The sequence below is a fragment of the Synchiropus splendidus genome, chromosome 15 (assembly GCF_027744825.2).
Source record: "Synchiropus splendidus isolate RoL2022-P1 chromosome 15, RoL_Sspl_1.0, whole genome shotgun sequence".
In the NCBI taxonomy this organism is placed as follows: Eukaryota; Metazoa; Chordata; class Actinopteri; order Syngnathiformes; family Callionymidae; genus Synchiropus; species Synchiropus splendidus.
Window position 1 is genome coordinate 10,204,029 of NC_071348.1, and position 25,389 is coordinate 10,229,417.

A 25,389-nucleotide genomic window follows, 5' to 3' on the forward strand; every position below is an offset into this window, starting at 1 on the left:
TAAACCCTAAAGAAAGGAGTTGAAGAACAGAAACTGAAGACCCCTGTCTCCTTTACTCTTTTTTTACCCCCCCAAAGACAGCGGGGTAAGATTTCTGGCACCAAAACACACGTCACGCTTGCTATTTCAGTCTGAGGTGCCACATAGCACCAGGAGGTTGGGTGACAAGACTGAGGCATCATGGGGCCTCGAGACTTCCGTACACCCAGTCAGACGTTTCACACTGGCCGGCACATGAGACGGCAGATGGCCGTGATTTGGAGGAAATGTGCGTAAGTATGGGCAGAGGTGTAATTCTGGACGTCAAAGGTCGCTGACCCTGTCCAACAGCTTCAAAGACTGAGGGTGACACATCATGACTCTTCTTCACTGCATAAATATGCAGCAAAAAACTGCCTCATTTACTGCGCACCAACGGTTAACTGGAGAACATTGGCGTCTCCTCGGTGGCATGCTGGGAGCAGCTGGTGCTGACCAGCCATGTGGTCATGTCACAATAAATCATCACGCTCCCTCAAATGCGACAATACAATGACCCACTGCTTCAGAAAGAGACGGAGGCTTGACGTCAAAGCACTTTCATATTTATTACCAAGAAAGAAATGGACACTTGAAAGGCATATCATTGTCACAAATAAACATCTGAATTACCTTGACAATATGGTACAGTTACACACACTCTGACAATTGCGAGTCATCTTACACCTGCTATTCACTACATGACTTTCCAAGACACGTCGAGAAAGCTCACAGGGTCTGGGTTTTGCTCCTGATGTGCCATTTAACATCCCATAATGAGTACAAAAGGAAACCACACGTGCATATTTTGAACAGAAAAGCATCATAAAGCTGCACATTTGTCCCTCAAAAGGCTACTTTCCGCAACACCATACCCTATAGCTACCTACCGTTACCCGTCCCATCAACTTCACCGTAAGAAAATCTACAAAGCTCAAACATTTGCCTGCACCACCATCAATTTCTTTATACCGTCTACTGTAGCTCAGACAAGGCAAGCTCAAGCGACAGAAAAGGAACCATCTGGAATCCCCTGATGAAACTCATCCGTGAGAGGGGGCACACCACAGGGGCCTAGTTTGGAGACACCTAAATTGTGGAGTCAAAGAAAGGGAAGTCCCAAATAAAACCACTATGACAGCAACAGAGCAGTGGTGGTGGCAGTCGTGCTAACTTTCTTGTGCATCCCATCTGTTTTCACACTTCCTCATACATCTCATATTTACTCTCAAGTTCAACTTCCAGGTCTCCTCCAGTAACTAATACAAAAGCAGCACAATTGATTTGCGACGTAATGAAAAGACACTGATGCTTTGTATCACAGCAGGAAAGTCGTGTAGTGTCAGGTAAAGAGAAAGCTCCAGATTCAACATGGCCACCGAAAAGACTGAACACATGCACCCTCAAACTAGGGCTGCATGCAAGATTCCCTCCAGAGAAAAAGAGCAGGAGAAGGCGGAACCACAACAAATCGGTTTACCTGAAAATCATGTTTCGGCACAGAAAAAAATAAAACAAAATAAGGAAAACAAACGGTTCAAGTACATGAAGCTTTTGTGGCAACTTTCTTAAAGCACTTAGTTGATATCCTCAGTCTATTTACAAGGAAAGGATGGAGTTCAGATCACATGATGACGGTCTCGTTGAAAGGGGAATACATGAGGGGTCGCTTAAAGGCCGGGCTCGGGGTCCGGGTTTTAGGGACCGGAGAGGGAGCTAGTGGACTGGGCGAGCGATACATGGGCCCGGATGGGGCCACGATCCTGGCAGTGGGGGTTCGGCTGGCCCATCTGGAGGGAGGTCTTTGATTGGCTGGTCGTGCGGGACGAGAGAAGCTCTTGACAGAGTTGACCTGCAGGGAAACAGTAGAAGGTCAGTGGTCATGAAGGTTTCACCTTTGAAGTAGGGACAGAGAACCCAACACACCTCCTGCTTGTAGGCAGTGTTTCTGTGGCTGTACTCGTGCTGAATGTCCAACATGTCCAGGAGCTCAATGAGTCCATCATCTCTACTGCAGCCAGACTTCTGTGCTGGACCGTTTAAGATTCTGAAGTCCCCTTTTGGCTCCACATGGTGCGGAGCAGGTTTCCTCGCTCCTCCCTCGCGGTCAGCCCGGGGTCTCACCGTGGGGCTCCCTGCCATCTGCGACCTTCGCTGTGCCTGAGGGCTCGGCTGGGGTCCTTTGGAGCCATGATAGGGTCCTCTCAGATCCTTTTGGTTATGTCTAGCCGATTCTGAAACTGACCCCCATTCTTGGCTGACCTCCATCTGCGCTGTCAGCATGTCTGCCTTCTGTGGCGGCATGGGTGCCCTGCCGGTGGCTGAAGACGGTCGGCGCTGACAGCTCGGGGTCGGGCACTTGGGCTCCGATGCATGTCCCTGCTGGGTCACGACCCCCGATTCTGTAAGTGTTTTGCCCTCATTCTCCTGCAACATCGCGCCAAATTTCCTCAAAACTGAAGGGCTGCTGCACTTCCTGTCCACCAGGACACCTGAACCGTAGCACTTTCTGTCCAAAGCAGGCGAATCGGCCGAGTACTGGGCAGTGGAGCGTGACTGCGCCGCAGCAGCCTCTTTCTGTCCGAGCGGCGGCTTGGCCCCCGTGTTCTCCTTGTTGGGGGAACTCCTGGTGTGAGTCCCTCGATTCTTTCTGTTCTCCGCCTCCTCATACGCACCAAAAAACTGCTCCTGACCGGCCCTGCTGGGGCAGACACACAGAAACATCAAGAAATTGTTCTGTTTTTAATTGAAAAAGCATATTAGTTTTACCTCTGGTGTCCAGATCGTTTCCTGTCCTGGTACAGAGGGACGTCTGGACTCACATCGATGGTGTCACTGAAGTGCTAAAGAAAGTAGAGAATGAACTCCCATCCTCCGAAATCGTATTTACTTTCACTTCTTACCACATGGCGTGCGCCGCTATTCTTTCGGGTCAAGTGTTGTCCCTGGCCCAAATAGTCCTGGAGAAGCTCCCCAATCTGAGACACCCCGTTGCCATGGCAGTAGCCATTATGATGAGTCATGGGGTAGCTGTACCCATGGGCGGCGTAGTTGCACCCATTATTATAGTGATGAGGCACATTTGCAGCTGGACTCTTGCTGGAGTTGCTGGACAGGAAAGAGCCATTACGGGGGTGCAACTCCCGCTCGGTTTTCTGAGTGATGTCACTTCCTCCTCTGCGAGCTTGAACTTCATTGTAAAGCTAGAAAGCAAGGGCAGAAGAGTTAAAAAACGCTTCAAAAACAAACACTGCTTAGGCTAAGCCCCGTAAAAATCATTGCACAAGTCAGACTTTATTTATGAGCAGCACACGATATTCCCGTCCGACACACAGCTCTGCTTCCCAGAGCAACTTTTAATACTTCCTTTGGTGTCTATTTTCAACTGTGTGTGTGTGTGTGTGAAAGAGAGAGAGAGAGAGGACAGTGTTCAGTGTGTCTGTCAACACACCACAGTTGAATCAGCTTGTTAACATTTGTCTGTATCATTACACCAACAAGGCCACAAGGTTGAGTCGTTCAGTGCCAACAGGTTATTATCGAGCACACACACACACAGACACACGGCACACTCCAGGGACGCAGAAGCACTTTGTAATCAGGAAACATAACCATTAACATGTTCACACAATCACATCTCACATTTGCCGGAGGTGGCACGTGTGTTAACACAAATATAGAGACCTTTCCGCATCCAAACCCACCTCTTCTATTTTCCTCTGGATGTCCTGCAGCTGGTCTTCCCACTCTTGCATCTCAGAGTCAAAGTTGTCCATCAGCTCCGGTCTCTCTGGCCCCCAGCCCCGACCACCGTGTTCCAGCCCGCGCTCCAGATCAATGGCTGCCATGACGCAGGAGGCTCGATACTCTGGGGGCTTGTCAAAAGGGCAATTTCCCCTTTCTCTGGTTACACTCTCCTGCCACAGGTCACAGATGGGTTGCCGGGTAGATTGCAGGGGGGAAGCTCGATGGCCTGGAAACACTATGGAGACAAACGCAACGCCAGTGATCAATAAACAGCGCAGTTATGAACGAATTTCAAATGCTAGGTTTAGCCTGAATTTCAATGGAACTCCCACCTACTGCACTTTTTTCAACTTTGTCAGTCGGAGAACGCCTGTCTAAAGTGAAGGCTTGACAATGGCCATGTGCCTAAAGCAGGTGGGAGGCCTATTATGAATCTCAAACTTCACACTTTTGACATCAAATTTTACATGGCATGGACAATTATTTGAAAAATATTGCACTGGCAATAGATTCAGTGGCGACCGGTTTATTACATTACATTACAAGTAGGAACGAAACATTTATCTCTGAGCCCGGCAAACTATTTCGGCTCACTTTCCTCCCTTACCAAGGTCAGATATTTACAGGAACCTTTTCTCGTTTAAAATCCGCAGTCATGTAATCCGGCCCCCGCAGCACGTGTGGACAAGGGTGTCATGTGACGCTTCAGATCTGTTGGTCACTTTGACCTCCATGCAGGCCTCCTCACAAAACAACTATCTTAAGCATGTTCTCAGAACTGATGCTCACATGGCCTCGCTTCTGTCAGGCCATCGGTATGACACTCTCCATAGGTGACACCGCGCGGTACAGCAGAGGCTCCCATGACTTACGGGACGTGTCAGGCTGCTAGTCACTGGGAAAAAATGTGCAGCTTCTACCGATCACTGCCCAAAAACACTTTAAAGACGATGGTGTAGTTCTGTGTTTAGAGCAGAGCTTTCATTGAAGGGAAACAGACTCCTTCAAAACACCCTTTAAAGAGCATTATACTTTACAGAATGATCCACCGGCACCGTTCCACAAGTGATGCAAGGAGGTATTAATAAACTCATAAGTATGTAAACAGCATGGTGCAGTGCTCCAGTGTCAGAGCTCAGTGGTGACCTAGAAAGATGCACTGCTTTCTGGTATTAATAATATTGAACCGACTGCTATATATATGTGTGTGTGGCGTCAGTCATGCTGTATCAATAAGTGATCCAAAGCATAGAGATAAGGATTATTATAGAGAAGCACTGAAGTGTACCTGGTTATGGCAAGGAAGTCTCCAGTAAATCCTGATCTAGTTCCTGCGCTCCGTTCTCCAACACATCCGCTCTCCTCGCCGGCAAATTGACAAGTCCCTCTCTCAGGAGCTGCCCCCTTGTTTTTCCTCCGCTCTGTTACGTAAAACCCAGCGCACCGAATTTAAAGGGCCCCTTTCTCCATGTCACGCCTCGGTGTCAAGTTTAATCCCAGAGAGGCGGGTGTGTCGGGGGGCGTCGAACAAAGGGGTAAACAAGTGGTGCTCCAGGCGGGACAACCCGGACTTCATGGCTCTGCCCATGTGTTTACGTGTGTGCGCCTCTGGAGCCGGCATCCAATATCATAATGTCAAATTTATTCCAGCATTTGAAGTCTCCAAGGGGACAACTGTCGTCACCAGCATCCTGGCTATAATTACCGGGGCTCACAGAGAGAGGGAAAGTGTTTACATAGCTATTTCAGCTGCTGCCCAGCTCCCAGCCAATCGGCTTTTCTGTTGCTACTCTACTTTCGGATGCTGGGGCAGAATCTGCCTTGTGACCAAACAGCGGCTGGCAGTCATTTTTCCAAAGGATGCCAATTGGGTGTGTATGACACAGTGAGTAATAATGTGTCACAGCCAATAATATCTTTATTGAGGTTAGACACGCAAAAAAAAAATGAGCGGCTCAACTCCAGGTCACTTGTGTAGCATTGAATCATATGACCAACATGACATGAGAATTATTTGATCATTAAATGCTTAAAAAGTAGAGAACACAACTCACAACTCGCGCAGCTTTGCCGTCCACATGCTACTGCTCATCCACAAATCCATCCATTGCTAACACCTAGCACTAATAAGGGGCCCCGCTGGGAATTCCCAGGCTCCCAAATGAGACATTTAACACTATGATTATCTGCATTCCTCCCACTATCAAGCCACTGATCTTCACCGCCTGCCATGCACCTGTCATGGCCGCCGCTTAATGTCAACTTTCCGCTCTGAACATCACAGGGTAAAGAAGTGGGATTAAAAACATGTGTCATCTGGACGTTACCTTGAGGCGGCAACAGCAGGACGCTGCAGCAGGGATTCTGGAAAACATGACAGCGGGGGAAACGGAACAAATATGAAGGTTAGACCGGGACACATGGCCAGTGTCTATAGGGGGTAATTGTTTATTATTATATTATTATATTATTGTATATTTTTAAACACATGCTATATTTTCCAGAGCAGTTCGATCCTCACTTGATCTCAACTTGATGATAGGCATCACCTTAAAAAAATGTTGCATGCACAGGGTGTCACAGTGTGAGGGAGTTGGATTTAAAGTGGCATATATTTCTACCATTATTAATTCTTATTATCATTTAATCGTGGAATTGATTTAAAGTACCTTAAATTCAGTCGTGTTAAAATCATATTTCAAGGTCAAAAGAAGCCATATAATGTCACGTATTTAAGAATAGTTTGTTTTTTTTAAGCTTATTAATGCACCTTTGTTGATGTATAAAACATTATCTTCACCAGTCTATTGAAGATGCACTGTGTAAACACGTTTAACTTGTGGAATGAAGGTGTCTATATATTATAAAACCAAAATAAATGGTAACCCAGCTTTTTTAAAATCTAATAATGCTATGCAATTTTGGGCTTTCTTTTGTCCTTTGCACAGAAAAGTCAAGCTGTTTTAGTGAGGAAAATATGCTCAAGAATTACGTCTTTTTAAATACTGAGAAACAGAACTCACCTCTGTAAATGGTCGCGTTCTGGCCAGCGTTGTGGAAAACACAGGTGCTGATGTTGATGTGGCGCTGCTACTGTGCTTTCCGTAACCATGGCAACAAATAAGATGGGAACAACAGGGAATGTTGATGAAGGAGAAAAAAAACAAAACAAACAAGGGATGGTGTAAATAAAGGGCGCAGAACATCACAGGACGAAGAAAAGGGTAAAAAGAAAGACTAGCTTGAAGATGGTGGCATAAGAAAGGGATGAGAACAAGACGAGGATGAGGATGAGCAGAATGATGGGCTGGAACATCTGAGCACCAGGAGAGGGGGCGGGGCATTCAGTGAGGAAAAGAAAGAATTGGGTGAATAAGTTATCAGATGAGAGCAAAAGGTCTGGTTCTTATTGCTGAGACTTTTCTGTTGGGACTGCACTGTATACAAATGTTCTTAAACATCCACAAGCCGAGGAGTTAAGCTGCACTGTCACTCACCGAAACAGGCTCTTCAGCCTCTCTGTCTTCCAGCCTTGGCACTTCCAGTTTGTCGATGAAAGCCTGCAGTTCTTTCCGGAAGGCCTTCATCTGTGCATTAATGCGATAGAGCAGTTCATGCTCCCTGATCCTGCTCCCATCATCTTCAGCTCCCTCCTCCCCTCCTCTGCCATACATCAGGTCCCCGTTGGAGACGAAGACTCTGGCTTCAGAGATGATGGTGGCGGTGTCGGCGATGAGCTGGTCCAGGGTCCGAACCAGCCTCTCAGCTTCCAAACGGATGTCAATCATCTGCTGCCGCTCCTGTAGGCTGTAGCGTCCGGTTGGAAGGTGGCGGCTAAGACTCGGGGTGGCTGCCCCCTCTGGTCCTGGAGGGGTGTAGAGACCCCTGGTGGGGGTCAGGCAGTGGCCGCTGCCGTTCCTGACTTCATCCGAGTCGCTCTCCCCGCCTACTGGGCCTTCCCGCTTGCGATGTGGGGGGAGGAGACGCGAGGAGGTGGAGTCTTCGTCGCTCTCACGACGGCCACTCGCGGCTCCGCCGGCATCGCTCTCCGCGTCGCTGTCTCTGGGACTGGGCCTCAGGGAGAGATGGGAAGCCAGGTCGTAGCGTTGCATGTTGGACAGGAGAACTCGGTTCTCGTACTGAAGCTGCATCACCTACAGAGAAACACCAGGAATCAGCAGGATGAATCATTTTGTTGATCTTATAACATCATTTGCCTCAGTACTTCCAACTGTTGCTGCATAACATTCTTTATCTTAACATCCCTTCACCTTCTGGTCATACTGATTTCTTTTTCATACTGAAAACACACAAAAATAAGAACAAACATACTTAACTAGGGGGAAATAATTGGAATAACAACGTTCAGGACTGCTGCACAAAATGAAGAACATGCAGCATCTAGCAGCTATATTTTCTTGATTTAATCCTGACACCAGGGGGCGTTGTTGCAAATATGAATCACGTAAATGAATGAAAATGATTTTTTCCACTGAAAAAAAACCGCCAGTTTTCGTATTAATAACTGAATTTCATAAATAATAACATGACAGAAGGAGCAATGCAATCTATTTTTGAGCTCAGATTTAGCAATATTAAACATAGCTCAGACACTTTCATTATAAGGCTGTGTACACTGAGAGAAATAGTGAAAAATAATAGTGTGAATGAAATGATTGACCTTTCCACTGAGGTCGTTGACCTGTAGCCTGGCTGCCTTCAGCTCCTCCTGCAGAGCCTCCATCTTGGCTGCATCAATCCCAGAAGGCCCTGCAACGCCTCCTCCATGCCTGGTGCCCAGATCGTGTGTCCCGGCTTTGAAGCGGAGCTTGTTGAGCTCCGTGGTCACTCGCTGGTTCTGCTCCTCCACGTCAGCCAGGCTCCTCCTCAACAGCTCGGCCTCGTCCTCCACCAACTGCAGCTGCTGCCGGAGCTCCGTCAGGTCGTCGGCCAGGCCACGTCCCCCACCCGGGCTGCTGGTGGTCTCACTGCCGGAGCTCCCCGCTCCTTCACCCTCACCACGGAGGTCGTCCAGCTCGGCCCGCAGCCCTCGGTTCTCCACCTGCAGAAGAATTTGATTGTGATTCCTCTTTGATCGCATGACCATTTGTGGCAGGTGTGGATGTCACCTAGACACTTGAATGTATTGGGAAAATCCAAAACTTGAAAGTTAATTTAACTTGAATTTAAAGAACATTACGAAGCTCTGTTCTTCTCTCACATTCAATGAGAGACATGTTCTTACCTCCAGCTCCACTATCTTCCTCCCCAGAATGTTCGCCTCCTCCTCCACGAGACGCAGCCGCAGCTTCAGCTCAGATTCTCGGGTGGTGGGCGGCCCCCCGGCCTCTCCCTTGGGGTGGCCGCTGTCCAGCTCTCCGTAGAAGGAGCGGTACTTCTGCAGCTCCTGCTCCAGACCATCCTTCTCCTTGTCGATCTTGGCCATCTTCCTCCGCATCAGCACCGCCTCCTCTTTGATAAAAGCTATCTGGCACTTCAGGTCCTCGTTGTCGTCCTGAGACGGAAGGAGGGGAATCAAAACTCAAACACCTAATCCAGAACCTCTTCCTCGTGCTGCCTCGGCTAATCCCACACAAAGTGAAAGGGATTAGACGGAGGAGAGTTTGCGCACAAGTCAAAATCACATGGAGCTGTCTGTTTAGTGACATCAAATCAGGTTCATAAAGTGATGATGTGAGGTGGTTTATCATGGATCTGTCTGATTCAGTAGGTTTTCATCTTCTCACCTCTGTGGGACTCTGTGCTGGTTTCTTGTCCGTCTTCTGGACGTCCTTACTTCCTCTTCTCTTCTGAGACGGTTGGATATCAGGTCATGATGCTCAGTCCCAGCTACTTTACTACACCTTACCTCTTTGGTTTTATCCAGCTCGTTCTGCAGAGCTTGTTTGGTCACTTCCACCTCGATCAGTTTCTGCCTCAGCTTCTCATTCTCATCCTCAGTCTTTGTGCGTTTCTCCTCCACCTTTTCCAGCTCATTGTGCAGCCTCACCGACACATCCTTAGCTACCTGAGGTCAGAAGACGCTGCTTTACTCAGCAGTCCAGTATTAATACTTCCTGTCTCTCTGCGTTACCTTCAGGTCCTGCTCTAAACACCGGAGCAGCTCCTCATCAATCTCTCCTGTCTGGGCGTATCGGAGTCGCTTCCTCTCTGCCTTACGCAGCCGGTACTGGAGGATCCGACAGTTTTTATTGGCTCTCTCCAGCTCTCGCCTCATTTCCTGCAGCTGACACGTGTCTTCTTCGTAGAACGTGTCTCGCATCTCGTCCATCTCTGTCCTCATCTCTTCGATCTCGCACTAGTGGAGCATTGTACAAATATATAATAAAACACAAATTCTAGACAAACTTATTGAGGTCGACCATGTTTGTTACCTTGCTCAAAAAGCTACATTGTTCACTGAAACAAGGCATGTTACCCATCATTAAAGTCAGTTTACTGACAATGTTTTTCATAAGTTACCTTGGCATCAAATCATGAATTTTTGAAAATATATCAAAAATTATTCACTTTTCATGGTTGGTTTTCTTGTACACATCGCTAGAATAGATATAGAGCGCTACATTGGTTCAGTAAACATTGGATATATCAATGATATCTACGAAAGTGGATGCACAAGTGCAGGTGTATTATTGGCTTAATACTAATGTGATTTACAGACATGAAATATAGGTGTTCACCATCTTTAATATCAGCCATTCTGCAATAATTATTAGCTGGATTATGGGGGAAACAAAGATGTTTTTGTCTGCTTAATTAACCCAACATGTTGTATGAAGTAGCATTCACTAGCTCATTGGTGAAATTGGAAGAAGTTTAGAAGAAATTTAGAACCTTGAGATCCTCGTTTTCCTCCAGCAGCCTCTCCATCTCCTCCTGTAGGGCCTGCTCCTGCGGTGACCCCGCCTCTGTGGCCTCAGCAGCCGGCTCCGTTTCTCCCTCCGCGGCGTCCTCCATCCTGGTCAGCATCACCACCTCGCCTCAGTGTTTTGTGCAGGTGGTAGTGGATCAGCTCAGCCTGCAAGCATCCTCCGCTCCATAAACTCAAACCGAGGCCTGGTCCTCCTGCAGCCCCCTCGGAAGCTCCCCCCCTCCGAGTGCTCTTCGCCCACGGGGTTTTCCTTCACCAACCCCTGAACTGGGTTACATTTAAGGGGGGAAGTGGAGCGATGGGCCGGTTCGGAGTCCTCTCCGGCAGCACCCGCCCTGGTCGGCGTGAGCAGCTCAGCATCAGCACCATGAACAGCAGCGGATCCCTGGCTCCCACCTCCTCCCCCTGCTGCTCCTCTGGGCTCCGCCCACCGCCGCTTCACCCGGATGTGCCTGCTTCTTCCGGCTGACGCATGAGCTCTGCAACTGCTCTGAATCGATATATTTTCTGCATTTAACTGAAGATTACTGCACATCTGAAATATAACCGCGAACAAAAAGTCAATTATTAACTTATAACTTAACTAATAATTTGGTAAAAGCCTAATTATGACTAAGAGCAATAGTTAAATTGACCACTAGATGTCGCTCATGTGCATGTGATTCTTTTTATTAGAAGAACGATCGACTAAATGAAGGTCCGGGCCTGTTTACATCAATGCACAAAATGAAGAAAACAGCGAAGACGCCAGCGAACATTTTGTAGCTGGTGGATGTAGCACAAGCAAGGAGCACAATAAAACAAACAAAACTGACGAAAACACAGCGATTGTTATAGGATCAGTTGAAATCCAGTGGCGCTGACACTGAACACATTTGAATTGAATTGGTAAAAGACACTGGAAAAAATGCATGCGGTATGTTTGGAATACAGTAGATTGACATCATAAATAATGATAATCCCTAGTTACTTTAAGATTACTTTGGAAGAAATAAAAATGACCATAGTTGTATAGTCAAGTTGTATAAGTATGTAGTAAAACATTGGTGTTCATGAAAATATCTGTAAAGGCAATAAAAAGTTAAAAAAAAAAAATAGCCGTCTGGTAATAGCCTTTTGTTTGGTATGAAATGAAGCCAATAGTTTTCATGGATTGTTTAAATCCACGTGTAAAAGTCAATCATGAAACCAATCTAATGCCACATCAAATCAGAGTTTTTAGCAGGGAATAATCATTTGCTTGAAAGTGAATTCAGTATTTTAAAAAAAGGTGAAGTCCTCTTCCTGCCCAGCAGAGGGTGCCATCCACAGTTAAACCCGCCCAGCACAGACGCTGAGGCCACATATGGCGCTACCATAAAACGCTGACTTGCGTTGGACATAATGGGCTCCTTAGTCATATAAATGCTAATGAGATCAGTGGGGACGGGTCAGTGAGTGTCACCCCTCACCCCACGGCGCGACTGGGTCACTGTGGGGTGGTGTCAAGCGCTAAAAACGGAGCTATAAAAGAGTCTGAGTGCAGAGATGATCGGTCGTCCAGTCTAGTTTTTGTGCAAGCATGTGAACGTGTCCATGTGAATGTGACAGCCAGTGCTGTGGTTATAGTGACCTATGCTAAATGCCTTTGCTAGAAAAGCCCTGGACCTTGAGCAATCCTCTTAGTCCCTGGCTTAGATCCCTGAGTGTCCCCGAGGAGGACAAATAGGCCTCATCTTATCTTGTCCACTACTCACATCCACATCCAAAGAGGCAGGTGGTGGAGCGCCAGGATAAGACGTAGCAGGATGTAGGAAAATCTAAGCTAATTTGGGAAAAGGAGGAGCTCAGTAAAAAGTTTTTTTTTTTTTTTTTAATCACTGTGTGTCAGATGGAAAATGTGTGAGGAACAATTGAAAGTATATTTTCAGTGAGCACCTGAATGGATGCCATTAAATAGTTTCTTTAAATGTAAGAAGAAGTAATATTTGTTTGTTACTGTTTAATAAAACTGACAGTTGTTGAGTGATATTGAAGCTAAATGTTAACTAAACCAACATTTCAAACAGACACCTGATGGCAGATTAGTGGAGGCTTCTCTTCCAGTGACCTGCTTTCCTGGGCAACTCATGGGAGTGACGTGGAAATAAGCTCTTTTCAAGCTAAAGCCAATTTACCCCAACGATTAGGGCAGATCTGTCTGGACAGGCCAAAGACAAAACCTAGCTTCTCACCAGCCCTCAGCGCTCACATCAAGTCCCTGGAAAGCTTCTGTTGGAAAGAGGCGATTCGGGGGACCAAAGCATGGACGCACAACTTTCCGGGTGCAGACACTGTCTTTATTTGAGTTGAATGTGCAGCAACAAACTGTAAAATTAATTTTACCGAAAGTTCCTGTTTTATTTTATTTAAAAAAAAAAAAAAACATTGTCAGTCCTGAACTGTTCTTCAGACCTAAGTGGCAGTGAGACAAATATTAAGCTTTGCTACATCGCACAGCAAATAATCCAGTAACAAACATACCCAGAGAAGTTGCATGAATACTAAAAGAAACTAGTCCCCGCCCACCCACAGTGCTTATATCAAGTTTTTAAATTCACATCGAAAACAAACTGAAGTAGCATGTGAGCACAGGTACGTCGGTTTGGGACTGCAGAGATGCGTCAGCGAGTTAAATTCAGTGGATACAGCAGATGGCAGCTTCTTGTCGTTGGTCTACACTACCAAAATTTATTTGGAACAAAAAAAAAGATTTTCCCAAAGAAACATGGGTTCAAACCTGCATGTTTGCTGGTAATAGTCAAATTAGTTAAAACTCTTTGAGCACTAGAAAATCAACATATAAAGACTATGGAAGCTCAGAAACAGTGGAGTAGAAAAGGTGGAGGTAAATTTTGGCTGATAAATTAGAAGATGCTGCACATTTTTGGTTACACAGTGGCCCGCAACGTACAGAACAGCACAGCCTACATGAGCAGCGTGTGATTTGAAATGTTTATAGAGACCCCAAACTCTCTTTTCTGTTAACAAACAGAGCTGCTGCAGACAAACCCACACACCAAACTGCAATGATCTGCTCGGAGCTTATGCGTTCCCCTCCCCCTACTCGCCACTGTCCTCTCCCTGTGTATCACCAGCCCTCCTCCCTCCTTACTCTCGCTTGGCTCTTCCCTTCCTCTGCTTCTTCCCGTTATCCTCCACCTGCTCCGCCTGGCTGTGGCCATTGGTGACTGCCGCCGTGCCGTTGGTGACCGCTTTGCTTCCCTTCTGTGCGGAGGAAGGTTTGCGTCGGTAAGCGTGGTAGTAGAAGTTGGCGAAGAGGATGATGAAGGTAACAGCGTAGCCTATCAGGGCCCACTGCATCCAGGCGGGGAACGGACATCCGGTGTAGAGGGAGTGACCCGCATGGCCGATGGTCACGTGGAACTGGATCTGGAATTTTAGATCGGAGACGGTCAGAAGCTTTAAACTAGAACTATGTAGTAACTTCTAGGATGCCCAATATGGCGAGGAAATAAAGCGTCCAAATTGAGGCCAGTTGATCGATTGAAGAAGTAGATAGGCACAAAAGACTGGATCACAAAGAGTCATTCCTACCATCTGAATAATCGTGAGGTATTTCTTCCACCAGAGGTACTTCTGCATCTGCGGTCCCAAAGCTGCCAGTCCATAATAACCGTACATCATGACGTGGATGGAAGCGTTGATGGTAGCACCGAAGAAAGCTGCAGGACACAGGCCAGATGAGTCGCACTCAAGCAGGAGTTAAAAAAAAACAACCTACTGCTCGACTCACATTGTCCTCCAGGAACCCATTTGATGCCGATCCACCAGAGGATGAACATGGTGCAGTGGTGATACACGTGCAGGAAGCTGACCTGGTTGAACTTCTTCCTCAGGATGAAAAAGACTGTGTCCAAAAACTCCACCCCTTTGGAGATGTAGTACCACCAGAGAGCGGAGGCTATCTGAGGAGAACGACCAGCGCAGGCTCAGCTTCACATGATGATGAATATTTGGGTTGAATATTGTATGTACCACGACAATAAAAGCCATGTTACACTGCGATACCTCATGAAACAGTGCTTTTTTATGCATACATTTTTACATTAAAGATCAAAGTGAAGCAGAATAATACTCTATTATAAGTCAAAAACAGACAGAGGAGTTGAAATCTTCATTACGATGAACGGATAGCTGAAAATGTAACCAGATATTTTCCCACTGTGATGATGGAAGAGGAGAACACCCTCCTGATGTTATCTCCCACTAATGCTATCATGAACACGCATGGCCTCAAGGTAGACATGTGGGTGGAGTTTCACAGGTGGCGAGACAAAGTAACTCCAGCCTCTCAGCATGTCAGCCACTCCCTCTCTGGCCTGAAATCAATACAGTAATAAACCCTGATGCAGCCACCACATGTCAAGCGGCAGGATCATCATCCCCAGTCGGCCAGAAGACAGTGAGAGTTGGGTGTGTGTGTGTGTGTGTGTGTGCACTTGTGCTCACCCTGACTTCATTGACATCATTGGAGTAGTTGACAGGTTGACAGAGGTAGCTGTACCCGGCTGCTCGAGAGCCTAGTAGAAGCTGGGGAGCACAAAAGCAACCGTGATGAGGAGGAAGATGACAGGTTGTGGCTCGCTCTTTTTCAGGAAACAAACATTTCTGCAGGAAGAGACTGGTTTATTTTTAGACGTTTGTTGCCTTTAATTTTAGATCTATTGAGCTGGTTTTTGATTCATCTTCAGTGTCATAAAGCAAGTGGTCTCATTTCATTCACAACTCTGGTTAAATAAAGTACATTTCTTTACAATAAGTCAAGCTCATTTTCATTATATATACACAGATAAATAAGGGCACTTTAAAGGTGTTTAAAAAGTCAGTAGACCAGCTGTAGTTTGGTTACTAGAACTTGGTGTTGCTCTGACCTCTTTGGCGATGTAGAAGTTGAGGACCACCATGCTGAAATTGTAGACTATGAGGGTCTTCCTGAGCGTGTAGGGCTGGCGGTCCTGCATGTATCTGGGCCCCGCCCACAGGAAGAGCAGGTACAGGCAGCTGATGGCCAGTGTGGGGAAGGGAGACGCCATCATGGGCCAGGACTCTACCCTCTTGTCTGGAGATCCACCGTAAACACAGAATTTTACTTTCCACCTTGACACCAACTGGTGTCATACCAACTCACCTGCTATAGTAAGGCTCCATTTGTAAAATTCTACTGAATCATTTACAAGATGCGTAACAACCTCCATGACTGTCGTTTTGACTGTGGGGGGAAGAAGAAGGCAGGAGACGTCAATGGAAGACTCAAACTAGAGGCTGCACGTATTTATAAACATAAACAGCTGCTTTGGATGGTGATGCCATTTAAGCTGTAACAGAGATATTTCAATTGCTTAAATAAACACAGGCTCCTCATAATATCACAGGCATGGACGGAATTTGACAGCAATATTATCTGAAATGGAAGTTTGTTTAAAGCGGTGGGAGAGCAGCATCATCAGCATCTACAGTGTATTGCGGTGGAACCATCTAGAAGTTGGGGATGAGACTCCTTAGTTTCGTGGTTTCCTTGGTTTAGACTACAATATCACAAAATGTACCTTTGTTACACGAAATATATTCATGAGAACAATGGTTTTGCGTGTCTATATAGTGCATTTGTTGTCAGTGAAATTACAGGACATGTGTGTTAAAGATAAGAATATATTATCATTCAGTACAAGAAAAAAAGAGCACATAACCTTTAAGAATTGATGTATATTTACAATAAATAAATAATTAATTTGTGGAGGTGTATGTAGCCATTTGCGCATTGCTTTGAGTGAAAGTGAAATTTGATTGTGTATGATGATCAAACTAAATACCAATATCAGCGTTATATTCTATAAAAACGTCCAATCCACACACAGCGAAAGTCGGCTGTCGGGTAGCCGGGTGTGCGCGCGCTGAAAGCCCGGTGTTCATGTGTCAGCAGGTTTCCCCTCAAGAGGCTTAAATTCAATTGATCAACGAGCTTAGATGAAGAACTGAGCCACAGGCTGATAGTTATCTGTTTCACGTGCTAATTCACCGAAATAAACTCATGTATGAGGGAAGCCATTTGGATCACCGTGGTATTTAGATATAAAATATATATAATTTTACTCTTTCACACTTCCCGAATAATCGCATTTGCTTTTTAATTTAGGGGGAAAATACCGAAAAAGCAAGTTAAGGCCCAACTCTAAAGTGGAAACGAGAGGTTAAAATAACGGTTTGGAGACACGAGGCGACTATAATACGCGATAACTTCGTTATATTTCAGACGCACTTAAAGCTGATACCGTAGTCACAGAGCTCTATATGGCCAAAACAAAGAAAAAAACCACTTGGAGGTGGGAAAGCAGAAGCTGCTACTTACATCCTCGATATTAAGGAGCGTGTAATGACATCCGGTGCAATGTGATCCCAACTCCTCTCCGCCGCTCGTCTGTCGTCGTTTTTTCCACTGTCTGCTCAGCCCCTGTTTAAGCTCCACATCAAACAGCAGTTTGGCAAGAAAAAAGCAAGGCAAGTAAAATAAAACAGACTACGATAGAAGCTAATTATTCATCCGGTCCGCCGCTCAGCCGCATCATCTTCAAATCTCCTGGACGCCGAAAAGGCTGGTGCTGGGGCGCATGCGCGGATACTTGTTATCCTCCAGCTCACCAGCTGATGCTAACTCAGGTCTACCGCCGGGTGGCGCTGTTAAACTATACAGCATCCAACAAACTACTTTTTCTGTTTCCTGTGAACTGGGGCTGTTGCTATGGACCAAAAAGCGGACAGCAAAACTTAAATTAAACGTTTTAAGCAATTAGTTTTGCAAGAATATTCTAAAATGTATTTGACTATACAATATATCGTTTCGTTTTTTTGTAGATTCCTAGAAGAAATCATAAATATTGACGGTCTGATTTTACAGAAGCTGAAGCTCATTTGTTCAAAAAATGACGTGAAGCTTTGCGTCAAAACCTTTTCAAAGCAATTGGCAGGTGGTCAATCACCTAACTAAAATTGCTTTTTTTTCAGTACATTTAAAGGTGAATTATGTTTTTATTTGGTTGCTGCTCAATTTTGCCATTTTTGCAACAAGCCTTTTGGCAATACCCCAGAGTGGCCTGTAGATGGAGACATGGATCAATGAACATTTCTCCGGATACGTCTGATGACACAGTTCATGCTGTTCTTTATATTAGTGGTGACCCTGATATAACTTGATATAAAATCAAAAGTCCGACCGATTTGTGTCTTTGGTCAGGCCAGAGTTGTGAGAGCGAGTTCAGGATCACTACCGCCACCTGCTGTGCCCCTTGGTTTGCATGAGCTGCTGGAGGTTGGCGCTTCCTGGGTGCTGACTCATGCTTTGTCTATTCAAATCAAAAGTGTAAATATCTGCAGTCTACTCGTAAAAAAAATCTGCATCATGGAATATGCTATCTTTAAATGATTATTTTGGTCCGAAGGGTTTCTTATCCACAGTCATGAATGGATTTGTTTTCTTCTGTTGACTTTCCACAGACTGCTGGACTCTGGAGTGCTGACTCAGTCAAAGACGTTTTACACAATTGGTACCGAGTCAAAGGACTGTTTTTCGGCGTCTGTTGTCACATTATGAATGTTTTGACAGGTTCCACTCACCTGACAAACCATCGCAGCATTATTAGATTTTGCTTTCACATTTTTTCCCTACGTTCAATCAATTGGGTGAGAGTTGTCGAAGCAGCTGCTTGACTGATGGAGCCAGATTCCTCAGCCAGGGGCCGATCTGTGTGGTCCCGCACCACTTTCCCTTGGCCGATTGAGAGCGTGGCAGATGAGGGGTATGGAGCAGGCACGCTACAGTAGGTATCCCATAATGAGCGCTGTCATGACGACTGCTCTCTACTCATGCTGACCACATCAGTGTGACCTGGCTGTTTGGTTTGGCCCAGGAGTCAGGGCTGAATAAAATCACTTGATAATAGAAAATCCCAGAAAAGTACAGTAATGACTACTGGGTGTATTTGAACTTCTCTGTAAAGTGGTACAGGTCACATGACTGTGCCATCTGGAGCATGACTGAATACCGACCTATATTTACGTTTTTAAATAAAGGTCAAGACTAACCCGTGTCTAAAGTGAAGCCTGCAAGTGAAGTGAAGAGTTCAAACGTCCACTCAAGGAGATATTCTTAATAATGGCTTATCAAGGAAGACTCCCTTTTTGGTTCTTTCATGAAGAGTTTTCTTTTTTTATCTTAGCGCTCCCACACATTCGGCCAGAGGAAGTCTGTCTACAACCAAGGATGTATAGAATGGATACTGTAGCCTCACACAGAAGACAGCAGCCTCCTGAGTGATGACTGTGATTCACTACAAGTCACAAAAGCTGTGTGGAATCAAAATTATTATTATTATTATTATTATTATTATTATTATTATTATTATTATTATTATTGTGTAGACTTTATCATTTTCAATTTCAATTTACCTGGTTCATTTAGGATTTTTTTCCCTTTAAAAAAAAAAAAAATTTCTATTTTTGGGTGGAAATAAAAAGGTAAAAGTCTCCTTATTCTTATTTATTCATTTATTTATTTTGTGAAACTGAATTTCCCATAACAACTGCATAAGATCATACAATCATATTTCGTTGCTGTCCGAGTGTGTGACTGGGTAAATCTCCATGAAATGCACGATATAAATATTAATAATTTTCACTATATTCATTCTGCAGTCATCAGTGCCGTTGGTACCTTCATTTGAGAAGTTGCTTATGTTTTTTTTTTATTAAACACTGAAATGGAATTGTGTTATTATTATTATTATTATTGCCATTGTTAGACACTGTGAGTCTGCTAAACTTTTTTTTTACTGTCTGCATTTTCATGTGGGATATTACAGTACATCTGGTCTTGGCATTTTCTAAAGAGTCATAATTTCCAACCTCATGACCGAGATGGAGTCTTGGTTTGGCCCCCCGAGCGGTGGTCAGAGATATATTAGTGTGATTTATGCAGGAACACACTGTGCACAAACCACCGAGCCTCTGCGAGGGAAGCTGATTTCTGAAGGGCACATTCACAGCCAACCACCTGGGACGCACCATTTTCCACATACCTCTGCAGCCTCTCCTCTTTGGACGGGGGAAAAAGGCTTTTGTGAAATACCATCTCACCAAATAATCCAACAGGATCGTGTCTACACGAAGCTCCTGCAAAGAAGTTTCTCAATCAGCTTCATTTTTGGAGGTTTTTTTTAGATGGTGTGAGATGCAGCAGCAACATTCTTAAAGTGTCTCTCTGTTTCAAGCACCTGCAGCCAGGAAATAGGAGATTTGGCTTGAGGAGTGTGTGTATATGCTCTGCTCTGTCTTCAATAGGGTCTCTGTGTGCACACACTCCAGGTATGTATGTGGACATGTGCACTCATGTGTGACACCCCAGCAAGTCGGTTTTACCTACCTTGTTGATCTTGCCAATAAAACTCATTTAAATTTTTCGGTGTGTGACGTTCTTCGTGGCTCGAAAAGTCAGATGGTCATCTCTGCCTCATGCCTTGTGTCGCCATTTCTTCAATTTCTGTCTCAAGAAAACAACTGAGCACTTGGATACTCAATCTGCTGACCTCAGGTAACCTCTCTGTGGACTTCCCTGAAATAGTCAGACTGTTCCTTCCTTTATCCCAAGGAACCTTTCCAGCCTGTCTTACTCTATCTATCTATCTATCTATCTATCTATCTAGCTAACTATCTATCTATCTATCTATCTATCTATCTAGCTAGCTAGCTAGCTAACTATCTATCTATCTATCTATCTATCTATCTATCTATCTATCTATCTATCTGTCTGTCTGTCTGTCTGTCTGTCTGTCTGTCTGTCTGTCCGTCCGTCCGTCCGTCCGTCCGTCCGTCCGTCCGTCCGTCCGTCCGTCCATCTATCTATCTATCTATCTATCTATCTGTCTGTCTGTCTGTCTGTCTGTCTGTCTGTCTGTCTGTCATGTATTGTGATTTCAGGGAACTTGAATAAAAGGCATTTTACTTCCTTGTTCTAAATCTTTTTGTCTTTCATTACAGATGCAACAATAGAAGCATTTAGTAAATAAGGGGGAATGAATTGTTAAATTTTTACGCGCACAATTGACCTTATTAACTTTTAATAAGGGGATTACGCTCAAGTAATGACAGCATGTCCGAGATTTATCTCAAAATGAACACGTTTTAATTGTGAGAAAACCATAAACTGCGCATGACGTCAACAACCCTGACTCAGCAAAACCTTTTTTTTGTCTCTATGTCCTTTAATAGACTCCTTTCATTTAAATCTGTTGTACATTTAAAAGACATGTAGTTTCACAGAGACTGTCGAGTTTTTATTCAGTTCTTACACATTTTTCGGTTGAGGCACTAGACGCGGTGAATAATGCTCACTTGCTTGAAGCGCTCATGTCTGTAACCAAGCATGTCATATTTTGACTAACTCTTGTCTTGTCAGTGGCAAACACAAACCACAGACACAACACAGGAGGAGATTACAAGGTGACGGCGGCGTTGGGCGGGAGGGAGCCCCGACTGAAGCGGGTTCTCTTCTCCACGTATGAAGTACAAGGTTAGGATTCATAAGATGAAGTCTGACAAATGTCATTTCTGCACCCGCCGCTGCAATGCGCAACATAAGCGCAGAGATAAACTGCAATGTTATTGCTGGAAAAAGGCGAACATAAAAAGGAGGACACTGTCCGTTAATAACACACTGAGAAAAGCCATCAAATCCTTCACTTTCAGTGGAGTTGTTAAAACACCCCACTCTGACGACTGAAGACATCCAGCAGGAGGTTTCCACTTCTATCAAAGGAATTTCCTGCTCATAAAAAGGTAGTTCATCCGACACCGCAATTATCTACTTCACAGACGCGGAGCTGGATGATGAACGAGCTGTCTGGAGGTGAACTGTGGCTGTTTATGTCTTCTAAAGTGTGATAATATTCTGGAGAGAGGCTTCACTCCCCCTCAGAGGTTCGCTTACTTGGCATCTGGACAGGAAATCTGACTCCCAGGACTTTCTCTTCTCTGGAAGTCACTTATTTTGTCTGTGTGCAGCTGAATTTGTCGCTGCGACGGCTGAGACAGAAAAACAAGTGAAGCCACGCTCTACTAGTTATTGGATGAGTGCTGGTGTAACACTGGAGTGAATCCAGCAGCCTTTTTTTTATTGCAGCCTGGAAAGCACAAGTCAACACAAGGTCTTTCCAGCTGAATGTGGTCACTGATTATATTTACAGCTGGTCCAGGATCAGTTCTTCCAATGAGCCCATGGGGGAGGTTGCTCATTGGCAGACAGACCACGCACCAATTCACTATCGGCTGTCTTTATATTGAAACCATCTGCGGAGAAAATAGGAACAAACACAGATTAAATTGAAAGAAAAAGCTGATTTTTTTTATTGAATTAGGGAAGCTTCCTGGTTATACAGCATCAGAAGGCCACAGTTTTTAATGAAAAGATGTGATTCTGTGAGGTCTCAGGGGCGCCAGACGCTCAAAGGGATGAGTTTTTAAAAACAAGTGGAAACAGAAAGTGATATCGGTCACTCGGCGGCTAACCTCAGAACAAAGCGTCACAGTGTTTCCTGCCAAAAAAAAGTATACTTTTGCCTCAATATCAATCATTGAACTCCCTTCTTTGTGAGATTTATTTTTAGACCACAAAGGAAACAACCTACAGAGCACAAAACCTTGAACACTGCAATCTTCCGTTGTCATGCTATTAGCTTTTAGCATTCCGCCAATTAGCATGAGCTTTCTTCACCTTTTTACTAGGAGAAGATGAACAGGAATTGCCTCCTAGCACTGGACGCCAATAGGGGGCGCAACTCTCTCGGTTTCCAAGAATAATTCTGTTCCGTTGACAGAAAACAGTGCGTTCACTGACATGTTTATGGCTGCTGCCGGGACATTCCACAACTGTAGGTGGCAGTGTAGCGAGAAGCTGATGCCCACGTTCGCCGATCAGAATCATGAAAATAGCAGCAATGTGTCGCTTCCTCTTTCTTGTTTATAGAGAAATGTCTCTGCCCCTCCATATCATAGAGCAGCTGCATTTGAAAATGCATGCTTGTAAAAGAGTTTTTGAAAGGCATCATTTCCACAGGTGAATTCTCCCTTTACATACAAACAAAGAGTGCAAACAGAAAGATGTTTTTTTCTTGAAGAAGTCATCACTGACATGGGGCAAGGGGCAATTTCTCCTGCGACCCTAGGTCTGTGATGGCGGAGATTGGACACATTTCCGTCCAATCCATCCAATAATTACTCAGGTTCATTATAATGGAAAAACGTTGAAACTAGAAGGAGTGACAGGTGGCATCACCATGTTAGCCAAGTCGGAGAGCATTGACCTCTTAACCCAGATCCCTGCTGAGACAATGGATTTTCTTGAGTTTTAAATTGAATAAATTCCATATCTTGCTTCCAGACCCAAAATAAGAATGCATATTCATATCAGATCTCACACAGGTCAGTGGAGGACTGAGGTCAGTGGACTTGCCTGCGCTGGTCTGCTTTCCATCTGTGTCTGACTGTTTAATATGTGTTTGCAAAAGTTGCCTACATTGCCAAGTTCGAAGACCCCAAACGACCTGAGATCAGCATCTCCGAGTCTGAGGCCATGTTGTCAGAAAACACATGTGTAAGGAGCATGTCCTTGTCTCCAGGGGAAAGTTTGAGTTTCTTGTTTGCCCATCAGGAAACAATAGGGCACGGCTGGAAACTTGGCAGCAGGGCAGTGGTCAGCTCGCCTTACTAAATGTTTGTTCCTACCCACTCCCATGTATGTGGACTCTGGGTCATGACCAAAAACAGGATACAAGCAGCAGAATCAGGTTTCCTTTGGTGGTTGGCAGGCATGTCTCCAGGAGATAGTGCGAGGAGCTGTGTGGGTACTGGCATCAGGGACGCCAAATCTCAGCCACAGCAGCAACTTACTCACCTCTACAACTGCAAGCTGCACAGCTGTATAATACATATAACAAAGAATCCATGCCACCTGAACTACCTCCCATATCAAAGGTAGGATTGTATTATTAAACACACACAATAAAAATAAATAAAAATAAAAATAAAGTTTCCTGTGGGCACTCTGGTTTCCTCCTACTAGTCAAGGGTGTCCTACACCAGACATTATAAGCAAAAGACATGTATGTTAATGCGCCTTAATGTTAGCTATGGTTTGATGTTAGTAATGCTGGAGGTGTGTGCGTCGCATCACAAAGCTCTTCTCACTAAACTCCTGAATCAGCACATCCCGCCCATATGGGCTTCATAAACCCTCGTATTACTCTGCAGTTTGGAATTGGGGCGGCATTAGTGGAAGGTAGATGCTGTAGGTATAGCTGTCGCTGGTTAATCCTCGGGCCCTCCAGAGCTCAAAGCCTCTCAGTGCTGTCATGTTCCGTTAATGATAATCTGAAGTGGACGCTCTCGATCAGCGCCGACCCACTGCCCACCACGCCGGAACCTGACGTCACGCAGCGGCTGCAGCCCGCCGACGTGATTCTTACCGCCTGTGACCCCCAGTTCAGCTCCAATACACAGCGACTGCAGGAATTCGGTTTCCACTTAGCTTGTCAAACAAGCTAGTGAGCAGTCTCAAAGGTGTTTTGTTCTGATGGCTGCACAGTGTTTCAGAAGAGAGGAATGACAGCATCAGTTAAATTCATGTTACAGTAACTGTGGTTTGATTTAAGATGGACCACCTACCGCCAGTGACAGTCAACAATAGGTGCTTCTCATCTGCTCAGTCCTGGCAGCTCCGCAGCGATGCGTTTGGCCCTGGAGCCTGTTAAAGCTCATCTGGAGTGTCACTTGCTGAATGCTGACTGAATGTTACTCCAGTCTGTTTCAGCTCAAGACATCCCTGACGGTCTTCTCCAGATTTGACCACAGAAAGTGGAGCTCTGCAAACACCTTCTCTTGTTGTCAGAGAATCATTGCTTGTCTTGTTGTTGATCGATTGTGATTCCACTGTTTGTCCTGTGGCAGCTACAACTGAGCGGCGGATACAAGCTGATTCCTACTGATGGAAACTTTAACCTCATTTTTTTTTAGTGCGGCAGCCGCGAAGAAAATTGCTTCAACATGACAAAGACAATTTACGACTTGACCACCGAAATAGGCAACATACTCTTCCGCATCAGTCAGAGGACTGTGTTTGGAAACACACCATACAAGTAGAAAATGACTGTTGGTCACAGACAGATTGAAAATATGTGGCATAACAGTAATGGGCTATTTATGCTGCCTTTACGGACAAAATTGTACCCTTCCGTTTCAAAAGATCTTCTATGCGTTCTTTACATTGGTATTGCTGAGAGAATCAAACCTTTATGATGACAACAAACTCCAAAACAAACATGGCGACTGAGGAAGAAGTATTGATAATGTAGCTCTTGCACAACAGAGGTGGTCGGTGAGGCCATTAAAAAATATTGCGACTGGAGGTTGGAGAATTTCCGCCATTTTTATGTCTTCTTCGGGTCTCATTAGAGTTAGGTATTGGGTAGCAACAGCAACAGTGCCCCCAATGGTTTCTGGTGGTACTGCTCTGTTTGGTCCGTATATGTAAGTTTTGATGAAACATGCAGAAATACGGATGAAATAAATGCAGAGCACAGACAGAATACTCCATCCGAATCTGAATCCATATATAACGTTCAGCATAAATTGGCTCTTAAACAATTAGA

At 45.1% G+C, this 25,389-nt stretch overlaps 3 protein-coding genes across 4 annotated transcripts; all 3 read right to left on the reverse strand.

The window, feature by feature from the left end:
* Positions 1-579: 579 nt before the first annotated feature.
* Positions 580-6,019, reverse strand: LOC128746776 (uncharacterized). Its single transcript, XM_053844077.1, has 6 exons — positions 5,054-6,019; positions 3,723-4,000; positions 2,922-3,221; positions 2,788-2,861; positions 1,945-2,719; positions 580-1,870 (listed from the first exon to the last, which is right to left on the reverse strand). Exons 2-6 carry the CDS (start codon positions 3,864-3,866, stop codon positions 1,643-1,645), a joined length of 1,521 nt encoding a protein of 506 aa, XP_053700052.1. The 5' UTR covers positions 3,867-4,000; positions 5,054-6,019; the 3' UTR covers positions 580-1,642.
* Positions 6,020-6,816: 797 nt separating this feature from the next.
* LOC128746775 (protein SOGA3-like) lies at positions 6,817-11,057 on the reverse strand. 2 transcript variants are annotated; one of them, XM_053844076.1, is made up of 8 exons: positions 10,621-11,057; positions 9,860-10,084; positions 9,635-9,793; positions 9,513-9,572; positions 9,011-9,280; positions 8,447-8,827; positions 7,263-7,919; positions 6,817-7,081 (listed from the first exon to the last, which is right to left on the reverse strand). In XM_053844076.1, exons 1-8 carry the CDS (start codon positions 10,753-10,755, stop codon positions 6,971-6,973), a joined length of 1,998 nt encoding a protein of 665 aa, XP_053700051.1. In that variant the 5' UTR covers positions 10,756-11,057; the 3' UTR covers positions 6,817-6,970. The 2 variants fall into 2 exon arrangements, with proteins under 2 accessions (XP_053700051.1, XP_053700050.1); XM_053844075.1 differs by having other exon boundaries at positions 9,513-9,575.
* Positions 11,058-13,051: 1,994 nt separating this feature from the next.
* Positions 13,052-17,292, reverse strand: elovl4b (ELOVL fatty acid elongase 4b). The gene is made up of 7 exons (XM_053843640.1): positions 17,046-17,292; positions 15,828-15,908; positions 15,571-15,758; positions 15,149-15,229; positions 14,433-14,604; positions 14,234-14,361; positions 13,052-14,068 (listed from the first exon to the last, which is right to left on the reverse strand). The coding sequence occupies exons 2-7, from the start codon at positions 15,892-15,894 to the stop codon at positions 13,787-13,789; spliced, it is 918 nt and encodes a 305-aa protein (XP_053699615.1). The 5' UTR covers positions 15,895-15,908; positions 17,046-17,292; the 3' UTR covers positions 13,052-13,786.
* Between the last annotated feature and the right edge of the window lie 8,097 nt (positions 17,293-25,389).

Bases quoted from the DNA above. Each gene is read 5' to 3' on its own strand.
- LOC128746775 (XM_053844075.1), bottom strand. From the start codon at position 10,755: ATGCTGACCAGGATGGAGGACGCCGCGGAGGGAGAAACGGAGCCGGCT. The intron at 10,085-10,620 runs GTTCTAAATTTC...ATGCTCCACTAG, and splicing joins AGGAAAACGAGGATCTCAAG to TGCGAGATCGAAGAGATGAG. The intron at 7,082-7,262 runs GTGAGTGACAGT...CCTGGTGCTCAG, and splicing joins AGGCTGAAGAGCCTGTTTCG to ATGTTCCAGCCCATCATTCT.
- LOC128746776 (XM_053844077.1), bottom strand. From the start codon at position 3,866: ATGGCAGCCATTGATCTGGAGCGCGGGCTGGAACACGGTGGTCGGGGC. The intron at 3,222-3,722 runs GTGGGTTTGGAT...CTTGCTTTCTAG, and splicing joins TCCAGAGGAAAATAGAAGAG to CTTTACAATGAAGTTCAAGC. The intron at 1,871-1,944 runs GTGTGTTGGGTT...GTTTCCCTGCAG, and splicing joins ACACTGCCTACAAGCAGGAG to GTCAACTCTGTCAAGAGCTT.
- elovl4b (XM_053843640.1), bottom strand. From the start codon at position 15,894: ATGGAGGTTGTTACGCATCTTGTAAATGATTCAGTAGAATTTTACAAA. The intron at 15,759-15,827 runs GTGAGTTGGTAT...GTGGATCTCCAG, and splicing joins ATGGAGCCTTACTATAGCAG to ACAAGAGGGTAGAGTCCTGG. The intron at 14,362-14,432 runs GTGAGTCGAGCA...TGTGTCCTGCAG, and splicing joins ATGGGTTCCTGGAGGACAAT to CTTTCTTCGGTGCTACCATC.